The 24,637-nt window shown below is 42.5% G+C and overlaps 1 protein-coding gene across 1 annotated transcript in view; it reads right to left on the reverse strand.

Annotated features, from left to right (window-relative positions):
- The window catches only part of ADCY4 (adenylate cyclase 4), a 48,325-nt gene continuing 23,688 nt past the window's right edge, over positions 1-24,637 (reverse strand). Inside the window, exons 17-26 of the mRNA XM_060780114.2 lie at positions 23,407-23,544; positions 21,801-21,908; positions 19,945-20,129; positions 15,998-16,082; positions 12,404-12,562; positions 11,118-11,264; positions 10,469-10,576; positions 5,156-5,270; positions 2,553-2,677; positions 1-1,128 (exon numbers count right to left, since the gene is read on the reverse strand). Of these exons, the coding sequence (XP_060636097.2) occupies positions 976-1,128; positions 2,553-2,677; positions 5,156-5,270; positions 10,469-10,576; positions 11,118-11,264; positions 12,404-12,562; positions 15,998-16,082; positions 19,945-20,129; positions 21,801-21,908; positions 23,407-23,544 (1,323 nt within the window). The 3' untranslated portion in view covers positions 1-975. The remainder of the gene's footprint in view (positions 1,129-2,552; positions 2,678-5,155; positions 5,271-10,468; positions 10,577-11,117; positions 11,265-12,403; positions 12,563-15,997; positions 16,083-19,944; positions 20,130-21,800; positions 21,909-23,406; positions 23,545-24,637) is intronic.

The raw sequence follows: 24,637 nt of genomic DNA on the forward strand, positions 1-24,637 counted from the left end.
TTCACATCCCAAACATTGCTGTGCCTGAATAGCAAATGCCAACAGTTCCCCAAGTATCGATGAAGTCAGAGCAAAGTCAAACCAAAACCATGAGAATAATCACATACAACATGTTATTATCTACAAATAGAATAGGTAAAACCATTTAATCCTTCACGAATTTATATACACCAGTTGTAGTTTCTGTGGATCCAGCTTGGCTCCTTTTCTTTCTCCTCCTCCTTTCAAGCAAAGGGGGGAAATCTCAATAAATCATGAGACACTTTTGATGACTGATTCTGGCAATGAATCCCATCTTTTGCCTCCTTGCGTAGGAATATTTGGCCCTGGGTAGATATGTTGTGCTAGAATTAGTTAAGGACTTCCAGCTGTTTCAGCATTGCAGAAAATGTTGTAATTGGGGATTTATTCTGCATAAAATTCATATGTGATCAATTTGCTTTTTCTGCAGGGATAAATATTTCTGTGTTCAAATATTATTTTCCATGACGAAAATGCTTTATCCTGCACAGAAAATGCTGATTTCTGTTCTGAATAAAATCCGAAGATACTTTTCAATCTAGGATTCTTCTTGGTAGTTTCTCCACACTTGGAAAAACAAAAGTCTTTCAAGCATTTAAAAAAAATATTTACAAATATTATTTCCATACCTATTTTCATAACAGGAAAAAAATGGAGGCACACTGGCCAAGGCTTCCACTGGTGGTAAGGTTGTCCTCAGGAGAGGCAATTTCCTCTTTAGTTCCTCTGTCACTTATCTTATGTATGAAATGCATGTTGACGTTTCTTCATTGCCTCCTGACATTTCATTATGATAGGGGCCACAAATACAAAGGCTTGCATGAAATCGCAGGAGAGAGCGGTCACTCAAGTCCTGTGCTGCCCTCAAGTGCCACGAGGAAGGGCTGCAACCATTCACAAGAAATGTCTAGCCCGCAAGCGTCTGGTGCAGGCCACAGTTTCATTCAGTAGGAGTCAGCTCAGCATTGGCCCTTGGGATCCAGGTCGAGCCATGTCTGTATTCACAAAGTATGTCCGCAGCTGACCTTTGCCCTTCACCTTGATAACGCCACGCAAACAGCAAGCATAACCCAGGGTCTCCAAGGATTTCGCTGTTTCTTCTGTGACCTATGAGAACAAAAAGAAGAGACCATAGAAGTGAATGGAATACTAGAGAAAAACAGAGAAATCCAGCCAAATCTTGGTTCCTCTTAGAAAACCATATCAGAAGAGCCCTTTTGGATCAGGCTTAAAACAATCTAGAGTAGTTCATTATTTCCCACTGTTGTCAGCCCTATAGATTTAGGAATTAGGCATGCAAGTCAGCCAATGGTTAAGCCCCATCTACACTACCATATAAAATCCAGATTATCTTATTTGAACTGGGTTATATTAGTCTACACTGCCATAAAGGTAAAGCTGGTGCTCATCTTCATTTCTAAGCTGAAGAGTTGGTCTTGTCCATAGACACTTCCAAAGTCATGTGGCCAGCATGACTACTTGGAGTGCCATTACCTTCCCGCAGAAGCGGTACCTATTGATCTACTCACATTTGCATGTTTTTGAACTGCTAGGTTGGCAGAAGCTGGGGCTAACAGCAGGCCTGTAGCGGGGGGGGGGGGTTAGGGGTTCAACCCCCTCCCCCCAAAATTTTTCAGGTTAAAAAAAACCTGGTTTACTCATGAATTTTAACTAGTTAACCAAATCCCCATGCTAAGTCTATGAGACACAAAAAATTAAGAGTCCCTCCAGAACTGCAAGCACTATCTCAATTATTTATTCATAAATTTATTCATACTGTCATTACTTGCAACAATAGCCGATGTAGCAAAGCAACCAAGTTGGGGTGGGTGTGTGTGTGTTGAATGCTCTCATTAAGGAGGCCAGACTTGGTGGAGGTGGTTGACAGGGGTGGAGCTGCAGGCTATTGAAGGCTGCTCTGCCCCCTGCTGTGCTCTTGGCTTCAGTGTGAGCTAGGAGGCAGGTTTCAACCCCACCCCCCCGCCCGAAATTTTCAACCAACCCCTTCCCCCCAAATTTTCAACCCTCTCTGAATTTTTTTTCTGGCTACGGCCCTGGGAGCTCACCCCACCGCCCGGATTTGAACTACCAACCTTTTGGTCAGCAAGTTCAGCAACTCAGTGGTTTAACCTGCTGCACCACCAGACACTGCTATACAATCCAATTTAAAGCAAAGAATCTGAATTGTATATTGCAGTGTAGATGGGGCCTTAGTTTGCCCCTTCCAACGGATCTGAGTATATTCAGAAATGCAATGTCTTTGTACATGGAGACTCTATTTTACTATCACCCCTTGAAAGGGATGTATCAGCTGATGAAATTATGTGATATTGCAAAGATGGGAGAAAAATAACCAGTTTAATTAAAGATGAGTCATTAAAGAGTTTTAATGAAGATTGGGAACTTGCGATAGTCTTCTTAAAGGAATATTGGGGAAGAATATTGGGGATTGCTGTGCAGGAAAAGCACAATCAAGGCACTAACAGTAACTAATCCACTCAGTTCCCAAATGCTTGTTTTAAAGACCTTACCTGTATCTTCCCCAGCACACCTGTGCTCTCCATCCGGCTGGCCACATTCACCGTATTCCCCCAAATATCATACTGGGGTTTCTGAGCTCCAATCACTCCAGCTACAACTGGGCCATGATTCATGCCTGGGGGAAAATACCATAGGGATAGAGCACATATATGTAGGTTATACAGCTATGTGGTCAAAATGAACTTTTTTTTTTAATTCAATTCAAACTAAGCAAATGATAAGTCAAAATTATACCCCAAAATATTTATTATTTATTCATTTATTTACTCTATTTATATCCCGCCTTTCTCTACCCTAAAGGGGACTCGAGATGACTTTACATACCAAAATACCAATCTATGTCACCTTCTCCTCTAGTGATTAGGTCACTTGTGAACTCACAGGGATCTACAGCAATGAATCAGACCAAGCTATCAGTTTGAGTCCTACAACCATTCTTCAGGAGGACTAAAGACTAGCATATCATTAGACCTCAAAATCAAGATTGGGTGAATGGTACATGGAAGGATAACTGTGAAAAGTCCAAATGAACAATTGTTTGGTTTCTGGCCTTACATTAAAGCTATCAGATCGACTACGGGACTGTTTCATCAGGTGGAACTAGAGCAGGTCTTCACAATCATCCAACCAAACCCACGTCAGTGCTACTGAACTCCTGCTTTCCTCTCTCCCATGGATTGTGGTGACTGGAGAAGAGTCCAACTGTGGTCCTCTAGCAGAATACAGTACAGTGGTTCTCAACTTGTGGGTCCCCAGGTGTTTTGGCCTACAACTCCCAGAAATTCTAGCCAGTTTGCCAACTGTTAGGATTTCTGGGAGTTGAAGGCCAAAACATCTGGGGACCCACAAGTTGAGAACCACTGCATTAGAGGCACCAAGAAGCTGGAACCTTCAGGATCATTGCTTGAGGGTGATGTGGCTTAAGTATATTTATCAATCTTCTGGATTCAATGATGGCTCTTCTCAGCCTAGCGTGTAATCTTCATGAAGGAGTTCCCTGTGGTCCGCATCCAGCTAAAGGAACAGAGCTGGATACGTCTCTGGAAATCCCTTTCATTGATTTAATTTTAATAATAATAATAATAATAATAATAATAATAATAAACTTTATTTCCAGACCGTCCATTCTCCCCCAAAGGATTAAGGGTGGTTTACATACAAAAAGGCAAGCATTCAGTGCCTCATGTGAGTATAAACATATCAAAATAATATACAATAAAGCAACAGTTTATTAAAAGAAAATTGAAGACTTGGCTTTGGGACCAGGCGTTCGATTAGTGGACAGCGGCAATTGGAAAGAAGACTTGGATACTGCAACATTGAATGCTTAACCCCAGACTTGTTTTTGGTTTAACTGGCATGAGTAATTTATTATTTTAATGAATTGTTTTAATGTTTTAATGTATTTGTTGATTATTTGTTGATTATTTGTATGATGATAGCATTGTACGGTGCTTATGTGTGGCAACCCTGAGTCGTCGTCCCCCCCTTGGTATGTAAATAAATAAATAAATAAACAAACAAACAGTAGTAACAGTGAGCTTATGACATTCATATCCCCATCCTCCATCCAAAAAAAATTTGGGGAAAAGGGTATGGCTGGATAGTTTCAGGAGAAAAAAATGATTTACTTAAAGGGACAATAGGGGAGTCTAAATGGCCATTGTATGTGTGTATCTTCATGTAGCTCATGTATTGCCCTTTGCCTACTCAACATTAGATATAAATTCATCATATATTAATTTTTAAAATAAGATCCATATTATTATTATTATTATTATTATTATTATTATTATTATTAAACAATACACTTTATTTATATTCTGCCCTCCTCCCCTACAGAACTCAAGTGGATTATAGCATTTACAGTAGACACAGACAAACATTCAATGCCTTACAATCACATACAATGAGACACACAAACACAGACAAGGCAAAGGCTTCTCCTTTCATTTCCGGCTTCTGGAGATGGTGCTCATATCTGGCTCTGGGAAAGGTGTTTTTCTGCATTTTCAAGCCAGGGAGCCTGTGTTGTCGCCTTTGGTTTGGCCAGCAAGACTGCTTGGAGCATTTCTTTGCCTTTTCCCACCAAAGCGGTACCTATTTATCTACTCCCATTTGCAAGTTTTCAAACTGTTTGGTTGACAGGAGCTAGGGCTAATGGAGCTCACCCCATCCCACAGATTCAAACTGCCAACCTTCAGGTCAGCAGTTCAGCAACACATGGATTTTCAACCCATTAAAATACATTGAAGCCAACATGCCCTTAAAATACATTGAAGCCAAGAACCAGGGACAAAATGCTTTTAGTTGGCTTCCTGGGTGCCAACAAATCCATGCTATATATGGTTAACTTATATTACAAATGTAAAAGGTCAACATTTTTTCAGAACTCAATATCAGCCTAAAATATGTTTGGGATTATGTCAGTGACAGTGCCCCCCAAAGTGCTCCATTTCCTCTTGCTTCCCTCCTACAAAAAAAACCAAAATCTTATCTATTTGCATCACATTGTGAGGAAGGATGCAAAGACCCACATGTAAAATGAGATTTGTATCTTTTCATGGCTCACTTTCGGTTCACTCACACTCACCCACACGAAGCTTGAAACTGTTGAAAGAGTGTTTGTTGATGATGTCTAGCTTAGCCACCAAAGCCATGGCAAACTCCACCATCGTTCCCAAGTGGGTGTAGCTCCGATCCACATCCTGCAAAGACCACCCACAAATACATAAATCAGTATTTTCCTATCAACAGAGCAGAAAAGTAAGTGACACAGAGATAATGGGAGATCTCTAGAAAAAGAAAATGTGATCAGATGAGTGCTGATATAGAAAAATGTGTGGGTAACAAGAATTGGAATAATGACCAAATAATATCATGGAAAACTACTGCTGCAAAGATCAGATCTAAGCCCACACATGTAGATCCCAACTATCTAGTCATAATTAGTCATGGCTTTTTGGAGAATCTGGACTCCTAAGAGCTGCAAAGAGGTTAGTTCTTTCCAAAATGTTGTTAACTATTGTTGGAATCAAATGCATCTGAGGCCTTCTGAGCCATTTTCAATGGTAATCCATTCTTTATGTATTACCTAAACAGAAAAGGGAACCCTACATCATGTCACGTAAATGAAATATCCATTTCCCCCAGGATGCATCTACAGTATAGAATCAGTGCAGCTTGAGATCACTGTAACTTCCCTAGCTCAATGCTATGGAATCATGGGATTTGTAGCTTGGTGAGGCACCAGCACTGAAGCAGAAAATACTAAAGGCCTTGTAAAATTACAACTCCAAGGAATTCTCAGCATTCACCCATTGCAGTTAAAGTTGTGTCAAATAGCATTAATTCTACAGTGTAGATGCACCCCAGTTACTTCAGCTGATGAATATCAGTCTGAACCATCAGATAAGACAGGTGTGGGGGACTATCATTCCCCAGGTGTTGCTTAGCTCCAGCTCCCATGGCTCTAGCCAAGACAGCCTACTGTTGTAGATCAGCTAGAAGCTGATGGTTTAACTGATGATTTAGAGAAGATTGTAGGCTTTCCTGTGGCACAAAGTGATGGACCCAAGTCTCGGAAATTCAGGCCTGAGAAATGATGGTTCTCTCTGTGAGAAAACTGGCTTGGAAAGTGCAGGGCTTCAAGGTCAGTTAGAGGAGCCAGAAGGAGCAACAGCAGATAAGGAATCGAGTGGAGAGCTAAGTGATAAGGAGGATTCCCAGGAGAAATGACCTACCTTCATTTACAAGAGCCGAAAATAGATCACGTCACTTTGAGAGATTACGTGGGAAAGTTGAGGTGAAAATTCATGGGAAACACAATGCTTTTATGGGTGTCTATTAAACAACAACTGTTTACATTGCTCAGGCAATTCTGCATTACAGTGAGCACCTAAGGCTGAGTTCTCTCGTTCCTGATTCAAGTCAAGCCTTGGTTTTGGATTTTAATATCCTGGAAGTTTTCTGTTTCTGTTCATGTACTCCTGTTTAAGTTTTTACTAGTTATACCTTCTTTCTTGCGGACTTATGCTGTACTTGTGATTGCTGGCTGTTCCTGAATTTTGTCACCTCTGAAACTTTATGAGACATTTGGATTGTTGTTTGGTTATCACCTGTTGCAAAACCTTTTTGGGTTATATATCTTCCTTTCTTGCTTTTTATATGTTTTACAATAAACTTTTTGTTTATATTGCTGCACTCTTTTGTGGTGTGGTGATCATAGGTATTTCCAGGCCTGGAGTCTGTGATGATGGGATTTGTCATTCTGGAAGGGTCACAATGATCCCTCCCCAAACTAAAGGTTAGCATACAATTGAGCTGCTTGGGAAATGACTGTGAAATTGCTGATAAGCAACTCACAGGAAATATGAGTATTCATAGCAAAGAAGAAGCATTTTCTCGGTAACACGAAGAACAAATGATGCATCACCATCGTGCCATGTACAAAAACCACTGATGACATTGTGCAAATGGTAAAACCAAGATGCAATCGGTGCTGAAGGTTTGAAACCCTTAGAACGAAAGTTACAGAATGAAGAAGCAGCCACATGTATGGCCACATGAGAAACAAAACACGAGAAGTAAAAATGTAGCCACAAACTGTCATGGATCTATCATATGAAAATACCATGAATGGCTATGGCATTATTGCTTCAGAGCTGGTATATCAGAAAATATCAGGACTCAAATGGAAGCTTTGGATGGGAACTACCCAGGGAGATAAACTGAACTATATGTTGCCATACCTACCTAATCCAGAAAATTAATGGTGAACATGATAGTTCACCATCAGCCTAGTCATTGACTTGGGTTGAAGGAAATACGGTTTCAAAATATGTGGAGAAACAGGAGTTCCCCACTGATGACCTAGACCAGAGATGGAGAAAAGTGTGGTCCTCAGGAAGACACTGCCCTAGCCACACCAACAAATGGCCATCCAGCCTCTGTTTAGTGCACAGATTTATGTGTAAACCACATTACTTGACGACTTCTCTCTATGTGTCTTGAAGAGTGGAGAACATTGCAAAGAAACCTCCAAAAGGAAGGAAAGTTGGCTCTTCCTCAGTTGAAGGAGAAAGTAAATGGACATGGGAATATTGGGGGAAAGTTACATCCAACTCCCCAGAACAAAGAGGGAAGGCTGGACATCTCCCAAATCTATCCAGATCTGCCTGGTGCAGTCCTATATTTGGATAACTCTGAAGCATTTATGGGATAGAGACACCTATAACACAACCTGATCCGTCAAGCATGTCTGAGTGTATTTTGTGTCTACTATTCTTTCTGACTTGAGGACCCAAAAGAAAGTCTGAGAGAGTGTGACTTTCTGAACACTACCTAATGAGTTTCCATGACTGGGGAGAGATTTGAGTATAGGTCTCCAGCTGGGACCAGAGAAAGCTATAGTAGACCCAACACAGGATCTGCATTGACTAACCTATCATTTATAGTGTCTAATACACCAAATTAAAACATATAAAACATGACTCCGCCGGGCTCCAAGGAATGTGTGCCTTTAAACTGTAGATACCAGGGCCCGTCATTCCTCCCCCCCACACACACACACACACACACACACACATCAGCAATCTTTTGTGCCAGGGTTTCCCTGGACCCCTCCCTTCCCCCCCCCCAAAAAAACCCCTCACCTAACTAATAAACCTCCAGGAACTTTGGATTTCCCAATAGCCCCACTATCACCCCTTTCCTTTCCCCAACTAGCTACCTAACCCATAATCCCCTACCTTGCACCAAGAACATGGTCCCACCAGTCCTGTCTGAACCCTGGTTGGGTGTGAGGATCCCTGAAATTCCCATGGACCCGCCGATCCCCTGTGTATATTCTTCCAACCCACGGGCCCACTCCACAGAACTAATTTCTAGAGGCTGTGTAATGCAAATTGACCTGCTTTGGTCTTTATCAGGCATTTGGGGTCTTCGAGATGCTGTTTTTCTTGTAGGAAGGAACCCAAAAGTCAACCTTTGGGTCGTTCTTGTTGGGAAAAAGATGTCTCATTGAGTGAAATGACCAAGAGATGGACAAGAACATGGGCACATGCCAGAACATCACTTAGGGGACACGGAAAGCGTAAAAACAATGGCATTTAGGGGAGGCTAAGAACAAAGCCCTCCAAGGTCCTCTGGGGAGACAATGCAACCCCTTGAACCCTGCCTGTTGGCAAGCCATGCCTTAGCTTCATATTATCAAGATCTGGACCCATCGTGCTGTCTGGGCTGGTTACTGTTTCCTCTTGGACAGGAAGAAGTGTAAGAAGGTTTCCTGTTCTAGCACATGATTTCTACAAGTTCACATTTAATTATGTAATTCTTGCTTAATTTTACTCTTCAAGGAAATGGCATGTAAGTTTGGCATTTTTCTTTCTGAATAACCACAGTTTGGGATTTATTCTGTAGGCTTGAGTGCAGATCCCTTTTCAGCTGTTTCCTTCAGCCAATCCAACTTCTTCAGGTACCTGTAATGGCAAGGACCCAGCCATCGTGGATTCCTGTCCATAAGGAAACCACATGGCAGCCGATCTTGGATCCTCCTCCCCTATTCAACACCACAGTTTAATCTTTTTGAGTTTCCTTGATTTTCTTGTTGTTGTTTTTTAATTTAGTGGGATTGACTGGGAGTTGGGGGCAGGTGGGTGAGGTGCGCAGACAGATTTGGGGGCTTGGGAGAGTCACCCGTTTAGCTTTTTTTTCTCCTTCCTCTCCTTCCAAACATGATGATGATTATTATTATTCCCAGCAAACCAAAAGAAAACCCTCATACTCTGAAAACTACTACCACCTAATTACCTCTCCTCTAGAGTAGGAAAGTAGAAACAGCTTTAAGGAATCATTAAGCCCAAAGCAGAAAGCAGACTGAAGCATGCCCACTCCAGACAGGGCCTGCTGAAGAGAAAAAAGAGGGTTTTTTTAAAGGAAAACCCAGGGAGGATAGCTCCAGGTCATCGCTCTTCCTTCTCTGAGTCGCCCTTGGGCTTGAGATGCAGCGGTATATAAGAATAGTAAATAAATAAATAAATAAATAAATAAATAAAATTCTCTGGGCCACCTTAAAATCCCTTGGAAAGCTGCAAGGAGAGAAAGAGTGTGCCTGCTTGTAGCGCCTCTCCTCTGGAGTAGAAACAGCTTTAAAGAAGCATTAAACCCGGTCTCCTCAACAGACAGAAGGGAAAGCATCATAGAAAGAGTGTTTTCTTAACTCTGATGCTTTTAATCCAAGTTTTAATGAAGGATATGGAAGGCGAAGCTGTGGGAAGTCAGATAGGGTGCTTTCTTAACCCTGTTGCTGACACCCAGGCTCCCTTGAAGGAAAATAAGGAAAGGCTCCCAGGAATGGAATGGGGAGCCTTGTAAGTTCCCCACTGCCGCCAATGGGCCAGATCTAGCCGATTTCGGTTATGGACCGAAAATGGCTATCCGGCTACCCACCCGATTTCAGGAGGCACATGAAAATGGATACGGGGATCTACTGGTATCAGGCCAACAGAAACAGATCATGGTTCAGCCCAAAAGCACAAGCCTATTATTCTGTGCAAAATTTCATGGGTATTATCTGCACCGGAAAAATGAATGAGTAGTATTTCACTTTTAAAGATGTATGGAGGGAAATCCATCCCTTTAAAAATGTACTAATGTCAAGAATACTACAATTTTCAAAGTTATACAGTTTCTATAACAAAGGCAAGAAATAAAAATGGTCTTTCAGAGACCATTTTTATTGTATCTCAGGCTTTGTATTATGATATCTTCAGAAACTGCTACATACTCTTAACATGAGGGGGAAATTGTAATGCTTATTGGTACACTTTTTACAAGACCACAAGAGAGCAGTTTTAGCAATCCTCAATCCTCCATCAGTTTGACCCTGAAAGAGGAAAGATCATACCTGTTGGTTATCCTGGCCAGCTGCCATGTTCAAGCCAGTAGCTGCCATGTATGTGCTCCCAATGGTTTTGATCTTCTCAACTCCACTGAACTTGGGCTTCAGGAGAAGCTGTTTAAACAGATAAAAGATGGCTTCTTAGTCCATTGGTTATCCCCTTTGGACCCTGAGTAACAGAGCATTTTTTCTTCAAAGGTGACTCGTCCAAAAAGCTACTATTTACATTAGACCTTCACAAGGTGAATATGTATTGGTAACTTTTTTATATATAGTTAGACAATTTGGTAAGTGGACATAACTGGCAGGCCAGGCTTGGTGTACACAAATACCGCTGGTTCCTGACATACCCTGGCCTGTATCCCATTGTTAATGCCAACCAAAAGCATGCTATAGGAGTGAATGGGGAAGATCACTAACGTTGTACCCTCTACCATCATTTAGGTTCAGATCAGCACCCTCTCCTATTGTATTTGAGTTAACCATTGCAAAGACTACATCTTCCCGGGATACCCTCCTTTTAAATGGCTATCAGCTAATAACAGCCTGCTCCAAATGCCTAGATACCAAGAGGATATCTGTAACAAACCAGGAATTTTAATTTGAAGGGGATATTATTTAAAATAATAATAAATAATAATTGAATTCCTGGTACCTCATCAAAGTCAGCAATGATCTCATTAAGCAGACGAAGGCACTCAAGTCCTTCATGGTTGACATTGGATTCTGAGTAGAATTCTTTGAAATCCGGTATGGAAGCGAAGAGAACACAGACGCAATCGTAAGACTGGTGATACAAATCCTGCTGGCAGAGAAAGGGCAAGAGAGGCAAGTTCAGACCTCTGCATGGGGAAAGTCCATCCAAAGTACCCTAGTTCCTCAGAGGATTCCACATCCAAAATTGGATAGTAGAAATTTTTATTTAAACCTCTAGCCCAATGGTTCTCAGCCTGTGGGTCCCAGATGTTTTGGCCTTCAGCTCCTAGAAATCCTAACAGCTGTTAAACTGGCTGGGATTTCTGGGAGTTGTAGGCCAAAACACCTGAGGACCCACAGGTTGAGAAACACTGCTCTAGCCAACTGCCTCTATAAGGAAGAATCATGGAGTGGTATGGGGAGATGCTGTGACCTGCAGACCAGGGGTCCCCAAGCTAAGGCCCAGGGGCCAGATGTGACCCTCCAAGGTCATTTACCCACCCTCTGCCCTAAACTTTAGACTTAGGGCAGTGGTTCTCAACCTGTGGGTCCCCAGATATTTTGGCCTTCAACTCTTAGAAATCCTAACAGCTGGTAAACTGTCTGGGATTTCTGGGAGTTGTAGGCCAAAACACCTGGGACCCACAGGCTGAGAACCACTGACTTAGGGTCCTCAGCTTTAGATTATTAAACATTTTTTTTTTGTGGGTGAGCAGATAGCACTACTGGATTGCATATGTTCTGTATCCGAAACTAGAGCTGTTGTGGTCTATCTAATGCCATTTTTTGAATCAGCACCCCAGATAATCAATCCAAATTTAAAGTTGACCAAAAACTGATTTGTAACCCTTTTGGTTATAAATATTAGTATATTGGAGAATGGCCCCTGGTCAAAGTGGTCCCTGGTCAAAAAAAGGTTGGGAACCACTTGTTGAGATGGATAACTGCAGTAGGTCTGGGGTCTAATTTTGTGGGGACCACATGGACTGTCAAAAACACTCCCTAGGCAAGTTTGGGCTATTCACTCTCTCCGAGCCTCAGAGCAAGGCAGAGTAAGGCAATGTCAAACCCCTCTGAACAAGTCTTGATGAGAAAACTCCATGTTAGAGTTATCATAGGGTCATGACAAGTCCGAAAGATCTGAAAGGCACCCAACAGCAGAACCAAACTAAATGAGGGGGATACATCTCATGTGGCACAGAGCTTCCACCACCAGGCTTTAGTAACCAAAGCTCCAAGGCTCACCTCATTGCGCCGGTTCTGGCGGATGAACTGCTGTGCAACATCAGCTGGCAGCACATTCTCCAGCAAGACACGGTTGAGGTTCTCCATGGTTTCAATCTCCTCACGTTCTTTCTTGAACTTCTTTTTCCAAAGGAAATCTAAGCGGCAATAATACTCATTCTGAGATAGAGAGGGAGAGAATCTTAAACTGTGAATTCTTACAGGCAGGGATATTTCCTTTCATAAAGCACTGAATAAATAATAAGCATGTCCGTAGTGTATAGCCATTTCTTGTGCACTGTTCGGTGGTTTGCTTGTTAAAGCTTCTCCCTATGGAATTCTGAGATTTGCAGTTCAATGAGGTTTGCAATGGGTCCTGTCTACTGGGGTACAATACTAGAACCCATGTGAATACCAAAATGCACCTGGAATCAACTCCATATCTATGCCAATTGGTTACCATCATTTTTTCATTCCTGGAAGCTCTCCTTCAACAAGCAGCAGATGACTTGGGAACTGACCCCACCACCACTACCACCAGATTTGGCCATGGTAGAACATGCCTTGGGGCTGCCTTTGGAGAGTGTTCTGAAACATCAGCTGATCCAAAGAGCTGCATCCAGGTTGTCAACTGGGACTGGACAAAAGGAACAGGCAACTCCATGGAGCTGCTGGGGTGCAAATATGTTACAGTAAGTCCTTGCAGGACACAGGTATATGTGTGAAGAAAAACCTTATTGTTTGTAATTATCTTGTTCAGCTGACTAAGTAGGTCAAGTAGCAATCTTGTGCCACACCCAAGGGGCTATAACTGTTTGAGGTTTTTTGAATACAATTTGGTGGGTGCTGGTGGGTGCTGGATATCTGGTGAGCTGCTGCTGAAGTTTTGTTTCACCAGTGTGGAGTACCAGCAGGAGATGCTGATGGTCAAATGGCTATTTACTTCAGGTTGTTTTGATTTTCCATTTGCTGCTTAGAAGATGCTCTATTTTATGCATATTACAAAGACTGTGTAAATATGTTGCACTGCTGATTTTTATGTGCAGCGTTGCCAGTTTTGTTTCATATCTGCAAAGTTAAGAGAGTAAATATTTTCTGTTCACTTTGACTATTGATCTGAGACTATTTTGCATCTGGGTTTTTGGGCGTTAGGTCGCTGGAATAAAACACGCCCTGCGTAACAAAATATTGGGTCAAAATATTGGGGCAGCACCTCCATAGTTGCTTACCACAAGATTTCCCTATCAAGCAACCCAGGTCTCTAGCAGAAGATGTTCCTCAAGACCTGATCCTTTCTTAAACAGAGATACAAGGGCTGAGGTGGCAACTTTTTGCATTGTTCTTTCTGCTGAGATGCTCATTTCCCCGAAATAAACAATAACCAAGATAAGAATCCACACCACAAACAGAAAAAAATGAGAACATGTATCTCCTTAACCACTCAGGTACATCAACCTCAATAAGTTTGCTGGGCCAATGCTTGCCAGAATGACAACTGTTCAAAGCCACAGTCAAAAGAGGAAAGGCTGTCTGTGGGGGAAGGAGAGAGAGATCTGTCCTAGAAAGAGGGCAGGAAACTATGTTTTATTGCATTGCATGCAAAAGCAAATAGATATCCCACCCACAAAGAAAATAGTATTCAAAGACACAGCAGCATTAATCTGGAACAGATCTGGCCAATCTGTGGCGCTCCAGGTTTTTGGGCCTCCAACTTCCAGAAATTCCAGCCAGTTTACCAGCTGTTAGGAATTGTGGAAGTTGAGGTCCAAAACACCTGGAGTTCCACAGGTTGGCCAGACCTGGTGTGGAATACCAATATGTGAAGGGATTTTGTAGCACATTTGAGAAAAAGAGTTCATCTACACCAGGCAGTTTAGCCAAAAGCAAATATGCCCAGGAGTGTACTTTTTCAGACAGCCCAAGAACGCATCTGTTCCATTGGCACAGCCTGAATGCCACCACGATTACCAGCAACCTCTCCTCTTTCTTGCTCTGCTGATATCAGAACGGAATACCCACATAACCAGGAAGAAGGACAGAGATGATCATCCCTTTCCTTCTTGCCTGTTGCAAACCTGCCCCGTTTCAATATTAGCAGAGGAACCCACAACAGCCAGGGAATCAGACAACCAAGTCACTCTAACCATCACACTACACTGGCTCCCATCACTACTAGAGATGTGCAATTCAGCTATCTTTCTGGGATCCTTTCTTCCTATATCCTTCAATAAGACCTGGGTTTAAGGCATCAGAGTTAGGAAACCACCCTTTCTGGGATCCTTTATCTGTATATCCTTTAATAGCACCTGGATTTAAGGCACCAGATTTAAGAAACCACCTTTTCTGGCATTGTTTCTCCTCAATACCCTTTCAAAAAAAGCTAAGGCCCCCTTTTAAAATACTTATTTCAGTGGAAGCCACACCATCTGAAAGAGCCTTAGCTAGCCATTCTTTAAAAAAAAGAGATAAAATACCTCCTCATTTTATAGTGGCTTTAGAAATGGCAAGATACCTCTACCCCACATTTGAAGCTTGTGTTGTATGAAGGGCACCATCACTGTTTCTTAAGTGTGTAGAAAGGAAATGCTTATTTATTGCTAGGCAAGCAATGCAGAGCTGCAAGCGGCGCTCAGAATTTAGATCACCAGATGTTCTGATCAATCTGTCTCTAACAGAATCCTGCTTGCAACATTAAAATGGAGGCCCAGCTTGGCTAAAAGGCACATCATGGCTTTCTTCTGTTCTGATTGGCTCAACAGGTAGGGCTCACAGGAAAACCCTGTGTGGGCACGCGGCTGCCTCTCCGCACTCCACGTGTAGCTGAATGAAACCAAGAGTAGCTGTGGTTGGCAGCCGCGTTGTCTATTGCAGCCGAAACAAAGATGGTGGCAACGTCCATGCTGTTACGGCTGTCCAAAACAAACAAAACGCCCAGAGCCTGTTTTTAAAAATTGATCAATGCACAGTCCTAGTCACTACTACATAACCATGGGGATAATGGTCATCTTAGGATGCCCTTTTCTGCACCACGTCTATGGTGATCCACCAAAACAGGAGTCAATTTAGTTCAGTGATCAGAAAGCATTAATGTAGGAGATGGCAGCAATATGGACATGATCAATCCACTTTGGCTGCACCGGTGAGCAAAGGGAAAGAGTGATAGCACCATTGTCCAGTCTGGACAGGGGATCAGGCTGAATCCTGTTGTCCAGGGTGCCCACATGTTCCAGGATACTCTGGAGTTTACATGAAAATCCAGAGCATTCCTCAACTTTGCCCTATAATGCAGTGGAAGCCACTGCATACCATGGAAACAGCCAGCCTTGCACTTGGGTTGAGTCTTTAGTGTGTGTTTTGCCCTAACTGAGAGCATAATCTTTTTTAGACTTATTGTGCAGAAAACTTGTTTTCTGCACAGAAATGCTTTTGACCCAGAAAATAGGGTTTTTCATCCAGATAATATTGTATTCTGCCCCAAATGTTGTTTTGTACACACACACACATTTTTATTTATCTAGTTATTTATTTGCTGCATTTTTACCCTGCTCTATCTCAACCCCGGAGAGGACTCAGAATGCAGAATATGTCCCAAACTGGGACAGGAAATGAATTTACCTGCCTCGCCAAAGCCAAGAGTGTGAAGAAGAAGACAAAGAATGAGAATGCTCCCATCACCTTGGGTTCCTTCAGCACGCCGGGCCTGAATGTGGAGGATTAAAGAGAGGAGAACATCACACGTGGGGTCTCACACCTGGACCATCATACATCATTCAGATCTCTCCTGAGAGAAACACACAACAACACAAACTCATCAAAGGCCTGTGGTCATTATCACTTTATGTGGCAGTGAGATCCATAAATTCTCTCATTGTGAAATGAGCTCAGTAATTTCCTGAAGATATGCTTCAAAACAAGTAAGATATGATCTTGTTGGTTATGATCTGCCCCAATTAGCAATAAAGAAACAGTGTCTAAAAGTTCCCAAGACCTAGATAATTTTCGCTGCACAATCCAAATCTAGAGATGCTACATAGAAACCCTCAAGGCAGTGTTTCTCAACCTTCCTAATGCCACAACCCCTTAATACAGTTCCTCATGTTCTGGTGATACCCAACCATTCAATTATTTTGTTGTTACATTCCCACACAAAATCCTCCATGCTACATTCCTACACAAAGCCCCCATGCCTTGAAGGTACTCACTGTTGCGAGCCTCCCTCCAACCTCACACACTCTCCTTCACCCGCACATGCACACCAAGCTGCCATGTGCCAAGCATGCCTGCTCTCCCCTCTCTGCTTGGAGTCTCAGAAACAGCCCTCCTCTTGGTTGAGAGGCTGACTGAGAGGCCAGCCAATCACAAAGTCCTTACAGCAGAGCACTTGAGGTGGTGGGTTCGAAATGCAATTCCACAGAGATTTCCTCCTCAGGTAACTTTCTATGAGAAGCTTCCACATGGAGTAGTTATTGCCATTCAACCTGGCAGTAGGGAATGCTGCCAAATTTAACCCTGAATCCATCTTCCAGAGTTCAGTCCCAAAACAAGAGTAAAGTCTAAAACTGTGGTCTTTGCACAAAAATAAGGACTAGGCTGGGTTAAACTGGGTTAGTCTGGGCCATGCCTGGGCCCATAACCTGTTACTCAGCGACGTGTTTTGCCCAGCATCCCTGCTGGGTAAAAAGCTTGAAGTAAATAGCTATTTCACCATATAGCCTCCTTCAGAGTAGCTTCTCCAAACTGCTCTCCAGAGCAAAGCCTTTGTCCATAGGTCTCCTCAGAGAAAAGGCTCTCCAGAAGCTCTCTCTATCAGCATCTCCTGCTGAAACTCCATGCTTGTACTTTTCACTTTTACTCTGGTCTTTTGCATTTGGGCTTTGGGCATTGGGATGCTGGGCAAAACACATCGCTGCGTAACAGGCTTTTGGTGGGAGGATTCTCCATCTGTTTCCAAAAAGGAAGAGGAGGACAGGCAGAAGGATCTTCAGACTTTGCTGTCAAAGGGATTCCTAGGACCATCAGAAACATATTTTTTCTGATGGTCTATGGCAAACCCTCTGAAACCATCTCACGATCCTTCCAGGGGTCCCAACCCCCAGGTTGAGAAACTGCCTTAGGTAAAGCATGACAACATTAGCCGCATGTGTTTTCTCAGCTCTCTGTGTAACCATCAGATTTTATAGTCATTGGTTTGCCTTGCCTTGCCTCCTCCATGAATGTATCAAACCTCCTTATAAAGCTAGCAAAGCTAACAGTCAGCATCACAACAGCAAAAAGTGTATAATTTTGTAAACACCCATCATATTCTGATCTGTCATACTCTTTAAACTTACATTTATAACATTTATATCCCTGTTTTCGTGCAGTGTGTTCCATGTCCCTTCACTACTCGGTTTGTTTCTGGTAACAACAACTTTTTGAAGGTAGGTCAGGCTGACCCACTTGTCAAGTCAAGACTTCCTAGGACCTAGGATTTTAGAGTCAAGCTCCAAGGCTGCAAAGGACAGTGTCTGGTTCAACAGTTGGATCTCCATATCAACCATTCATGGCTTGAAAAGGTTTTTTCGATTATCCAAAAGGCAAAATTTGTTTTTGCCTTTTTGTATCAGGGACAGTTCTTTAGTACATCATTGTCTATAATGGGACTTGAGAACCTACAGATTTCTGTATCCACAAGGAGCTCTTGGGACCAAACCGAGTTGGGGGGGGGAGGGGCCTGGTCAGCACTGCAGGTTAAGCCACCAGCTGCAGAAACTCTTTCCAGTTCAAAGCCATGGGTCAGGGTGAGCTCCCACCATCAGCCCTAGATTCTGCTTACCTAGCAGTTCAGAAACAGCAATGTGAGTAGATAAATAAGTAGAGAGAGATAAAAGGCACCCCGAAGACAGGCCAGCAATTCTATCAGAAAGGCGTCCACGGACAACAGGCTCCTCAACATGAAAAATGGAACAGCAGCACCTCCCCATGGCCGAGTTGAGTACAGCCTCCAGATGCCAGAGATGAAAAAGAGGGAAACCTTACCTCTATCTATGTATTGTATGTTAATTGTATAACGGCATTGCATTTTTGCCATATATGTATTCTGTAATCTGCTGAGTCCCCTCGGGGAGATAGGGTGTGGATATTAGGGCTGGGCAACCACGGAAAAAAATGTTTCTTAACTCGATTCGTTTTTAGGGGGGTTTTGCGTTTCGATTTTTAAAAGAATTCCAAAATTTTCCTTTAAAAAAGTTCGAAATTTACGAAATTTTGGAAATTACGAAACAATTACGAAACAATAACAAATCGATTTGTTAATGGCAGACGCGATCGCGCTATACGCTAAAAAAACCTCCAAATGGGACAGGGGGAACTTCTGAAGCTTCCCTCTCCCTCTGTTGTTGACTGTTGGTGCGATAATTATATTTTTTTTTCACTGAGAAAACAAACAGCAACCCTAAAACTTGCACCAGACATGCGGAAATAATAACGAAACGATTTCGAAACGATTTCAAAACGATTTCAAAACGATTTCGAAACAATTACGAAACAATTACGAAACAAATTGAAAAATTTGTTTCGTTTTTTAGTTGCTCTTGAGTGGTTCAATATCGCTTCATTATCAAAAAATAACGAATTAATAACGAATTACGAAATTAACGAACGAAATCGCCCAGCCCTAGTGGATATTTATAGGCTAGCCTGTCAGCCGGCCTCTCAACCAAGAGGAGGGCTGTTTCTGAGATAGGGTGTGGATATATATATATATATATATATATATATAGGCAGAGGTAAAGGTATTCCCCTGACATAAAGTCCAGTCATGCCCGAGTGGTGCTCATCTCCATTTATAAGCCGAAGAGCCGGCGTTGTCCATAGACACCTCCAAGATCATGTGGCTGACATGACTGCAGTGCCGTTACCTTCCTGCCGGAGCAGTACCTATTGATCTACTCAGATTTGCATGTTTTTGAACTGCTAGGTTGACAGAAGCTGGGGCTAACAGTGGGAGCTCACCCCACTCCCTGGATTCGAACTTGTGACCTTTCAATCAGCAAGTTCAGCAGTTCCTCAGTTTAACCCACTGCACCACCAGGGGCTTCATCTATCTATCTATCTGTATACCATAGCATGATACACCAACCATGGATTGCACAGATTCTGTCATGTTAATAGAAGACCAAGCCTAGCACTTTTCAAGATAGTGCTCTCACTGTGAGATTCCTCTCCCCTTTTTCCTGAGAACTGAAGAAGAGTATTTCCATCCCTGAAATCTATCACACAGTGAGTTTCATCATTTGGTGGTGACGTGAATCTGACAAGTTTCAGTTCTAGTCTTTAACCACCACTCTATCTTGGCTTTCATCTCTGCAACAGTAACCACAAGGACCTTTTCTTTGTAAGGTCAAGCCCTTTGATAATCTTTTGGCTGCCCTTTTTGCATCACTCCTACTGTGGTCCATCAGAATGAGAGTCAGTACAGTTCAGTGATTGGAAACCCTTAAGGCAGGAGATTGTTGGCAGCCTGACCTTCATTTCTCTCCTTCCACAAGGAGTAGGCTATAGGCTTTGCGAGAACTCCTTACCTGAGAGCTGTCTGATTGGGATACAGGAAGGAAACATAGCAATCAGAGAGCCAGGAGTGGGTCTGAAGGAACAACACATTGTAGATGATGAGGCAGAGCACCAACATGGTCAGCTTGAGCTCAAAGTTCATGTGCAGGAAGAGGGAACATGAGAGGAACCCCAAGATACAACAGTAGATGTAGTACTGGAGGGAGAGGAAAGTGGTGCAGAAAGAAAAACAGACAGTTGGCTGTTAGAAAAAGCACTATCCATCAGCAACACCAATTTACCAATATAGTTGCCTCTCCATAATTATGGGATTAATATTTGTGGATTTGATTTGATTTTAATAATATGCTTGATCTAAAGATCTCTAGATTAGTGTTCCTCAACCTTCCTTATGGTGTGACCCCAATGAAGTGGGCATTACAAGTCTGTCTAGCATTTCTTCTTCTAGGACGGTGTTTCTCAACCTTCCTAATGCCGTGACCCCTTAATACAGTTCCTCATGTTGTCGTGACCCCCAACCATCAAATTATTTTCGTTGCTACTTCACAAATGTCATTTTCCTACTGTTATGAATCGTAATGTAAATATCTGGTGTGCAGGATGTATTTTCATTCACTGGATTGAATCTGAAACAAATACCTGATACGCCCAAATTTGAATACTTGTGGGGTTGGGAGGGATTTGTCATTTGGGAGTTGTAGGTACTGGGATTTATAGTTCACCTACTATCAACGAGCATTATGAACTCCACCAATGATAGGGTTGAACCAAACTTGGCACACAAAACTCCCATGACCAACAGAAAATACTGGAAGGGTTTGGTGGGTTTTGGAATTGTAGTTCACTATGGATTCAACCAATGATGGATCTGGGCCAAGCTTGGCACAGATACTCCATTTGCCCAAATATGAGCACTGGTGGAGTTTGGGGAAAATAGACCTTGATATCTGGGAGTTGTCGTTGCTGGGATTTATAGTTCACCAACAATCAAAGAGCATTCTGAACTCCACCAAGGATAGAATTGGGCCAAACTTCCCACACAGAACCCTCATGACCAACAGAAAATACTGTATTTTCTGTTGGTCTTTGGTGACCCTTCTGACACCCCCTTGCAACCCTTCAGTTGAGAAACATTGCTCTAGATCCTCCAGGATAACTCTATGTTCAACTTCTACTAGAAAAGAAGAACTCCTCTCCAGGAATCTCTAAGGCCCCTTCTACACTGCTATATAATCCAGATTATCAAAGAACATAATCCACATTATCTGCTTTGATCTGGATTTTAGGAGTCTACACCACCATATAATCCAGTTCAAAGCAGATAATCTGGCTTTGATATGGCAGTGTAGAAGGGGCCTATGTCCTCCAGTGCAATTCTCTAGTCCACCTTTGGCAAAGTTGACCATAACTTTGCCCTGGAGGGCCACGAGCAAGGATCCTCTAACTCTTTAAGCTGCGGACTGGTTCACAGTACCTCAGACTGTTAGGGGAGCACACTATAGTCTGAAAAAACAAATAGCTATGCTCACTGTACGCATCTTATTTGTAGTGCAAAACAACATGAATGAATAATACAATATTTAAAATGAAGAACAATTTAAACCAACATAAATGTACCAGTATTTTAATGGGAACTGAGGACCTGCTTTTGGCTGATGAGATAGTCTAATTAATTAGCAATGTTGTGTGTCTTCAAGTTGTTTCAGATTTAAGGTGACCCTAAGTCTAAAGTTTAGGCCTTAGGGGGCCTTAGTTTGGGGACTCCTGATCTAGAGACACCTAGACAGGTATTTGCTTGAGGGCGGAATATTTTCCCCCCGAGATTTCCCACTGTCCCTGCTGTATTTTCAGAAGGACACATACTTACTGGAACACAGAAGAGGTTGTCGGCGGGAATAAATTCTTGTGTGATGTTCATACCATCTATGGTGAAATTTTGTGGTTTTGAATGACACAAGGCCTCTGGCATAAAGAACTAAGAAAAGGTGATAGAAAAAGAGTATTAGAAGAGATACTACAAGGCACACATAAAATACTTGGAGTTGCTCAAGAACAAGAGAGCAGAAGAAGAGTATACTGTGGCTCAGATCCATGAGAGGGTAGTACCTGCATTACACAAGCCCTTTGATAGCACTTTAACAGACATGTCTCAAGGTCTAAAAATCCTGGAGTTTGTACTTTGTGAGATTGTTTGACCTCTCTGGGGAACTTGAGTGAGATAGTTCAATATAAGGGTCTAGAATTGTTGTTCTTGCCCTAACAGTTTACCAGCTGTTAGGATTTCTGGAAGTTGAAGATCAAAACAACTGGGGACTAGGCATGTAGCCGGGGGGGGGGGGGGCTTGAGGGGCTTCAGCTCCCCCCCCCCCCCCGAAATTCTCAGGGTGGTCCGCGAGAAGGCCTTACTGGTACATTATTTACACTGTTGTGTTTATTCATATCATGATCTGATCACCATGCTCAATATATCCCATATGCACAGGGCTATTGGGATGATACAAAAGGTTTGCTAGGGTAGATCCCCCCCCGCTTTGAATCAAACTCAGACCCCCCCCCCCCCGAATCAAACTCAGCACCCCCTGAATCAAAATCCTGGCTACGAGCCTGCTGGGGACCCACAGATTGGTCTAGAACCTTCTAGTTAGGAATTCTAAATAATCACTCTTTGACATTTGTAGATGTCACTTTTGCAGATATGATTATCAACACATTTAATTAATGTGTTCTCCATAAGAATCTCTAAGTCCTCCAGTGTGATTGTATGGTCAATATCTGCTGGAAGTTGAGCACCAAGTCACTGTGAAGAACCTAGGGATATCTAGAGAGAACACTTCTCTACAACTCTCTAGATCAGTGTTTCTCAATCTTCCTAATGCCACGACCCCTTAATACAGTTCCTCATGTTGTGGTGACCCCCAACCATAACATTATTTTCGTTGCTACTTCATAACTGTAATGTTGCTACTGTTAATGAATCATAATGTAAATATCTGATATGAAGGATGTATTTTCATTCACTGGACCAAATTTGGCAAATCTAATGAAATTTTGAAATTTTTTGTTAGAGTTCTGAAATTTTCACCACCAGAACTTTAGCAACACCTTAGAAGCAAAGCACCAGCGTCCCTTAGTTTTGTAAGTACTTTAGAACCATTTAGAGCCATGGATTGCCCATGCTTAGTAGTTATTACTTCTGTGGCCCAATAAAGATGTTACTAATGCTTTTTTAAAGTATTGATTCAGCTCCCACACAGCGAAATTGTTGGTCTTGGAATCCAGACTGCAAATTAACTTTCATGCTTCCAAATTACAGTCTGCCTCCAGAAAGAACCAATAAATTCATTTTATACTCGTCCCTGCATTGAAAAACATCATAAAGTTCAGTTTTCTTCCTATGTATTCCCACACAGCTCAGTCTTTCTCCTGATTTCCACTGTTCTGTCTTTCACAATCTCCCTGTTTTGATGACATACCAAATTCAGAACAGCCATGGTGAGGACCACAAGGATGGTGATGATGCCCAGAGAGACCCGTAGCCACGGCTGGGTGCAGACACTGGCCGAGATGGATGGAACCCAGTAGAAGATCTTTGGGCCTTTCAAGAAACACTTCTGGCCCAAAAAGGGAGACATAAAAAGAGAAGAAGATCCAGAATCCTGTTTTAATTCAAAGTTCCTCTTATTGCTCCATCAATTCTAACATGTTTTGGTTCAGATTTTTTATTTATTTATTTGGGCCTGTGACAGAGAGGTGAGGAAAGAGGGTCCTGCCCTTAGACAAACAATCAGGTGCTCCTGAACTATAGAACTATAGAATATAGAACTGCCATAACTGTAGCAACACAAATGACAATTTCTGGAATATGTATCATGGTTTTAACAGTTTTATGGTATTTATAAGTTTTTACCTGTATTTATGTATATGATGCATTGAGTTTTATTTGATTGTATATGCAACATTGAATATTAGAATCATAGAATCATAGGGTTGGGAGAGACCTCGTGGGCCATCCAGTTCAACCCCCTGCCAAGAAGCAGGAAAATCGCATTCAAAGCACCCCCGACAGATGGCCATCCAACCTCTACTTCAAAGCCTCCAAAGAAAGTGCCTCCATCACACTCCAGGGCAGAAAGTTCCACTGCTGAACAGCTCTCACAGTTAGGAAGTTCTTCCTAATATTCAGGTGGAATCTCCTTTCTTGTCGTTTGAAGCCATTATTCTGCATCCTAGTCTCCAGGGCAGCAGAAAACAAGCCTGCTTCCTCCTCCCTATGACTTCCCCGCACATATTTATACATGGCTATCATGTTTCCTCTCAGCCTTCTCTTCTGCAGGCTAAACATGCCCAGCTCTTGAAGCCACTCCTCATAGGGCTTGTTCTCCAGACCCTTGATCATTTTAGTCGCCCTCCTCTGGACACATTCCAGCTTGTCAACATCTCCCTTCAATTGCAGTGCCCAGAGTTGGACACAATGTGATTCCAGGTGTGGTCTGATCAAGGCAGAATAGAGGGGTAGCATGACTTCCCTGGATCTAGGTACTAGACTCCTATTTATGCAGGCCAAAATCCCATTGGATTTTTTAGCTGCTGCATGACATTGTTGGCCCATGTTCACCTTCCTCTCTATGAGGACTCCAAGATCTTTTTCACATGTACTGCTCTTGAGCCATGCGTCCCCCATTCTGTAACTTTGCATTTAATTTT

Source organism: Anolis sagrei, chromosome 6 (genome assembly GCF_037176765.1).
Source record: "Anolis sagrei isolate rAnoSag1 chromosome 6, rAnoSag1.mat, whole genome shotgun sequence".
In the NCBI taxonomy this organism is placed as follows: Eukaryota; Metazoa; Chordata; class Lepidosauria; order Squamata; family Dactyloidae; genus Anolis; species Anolis sagrei.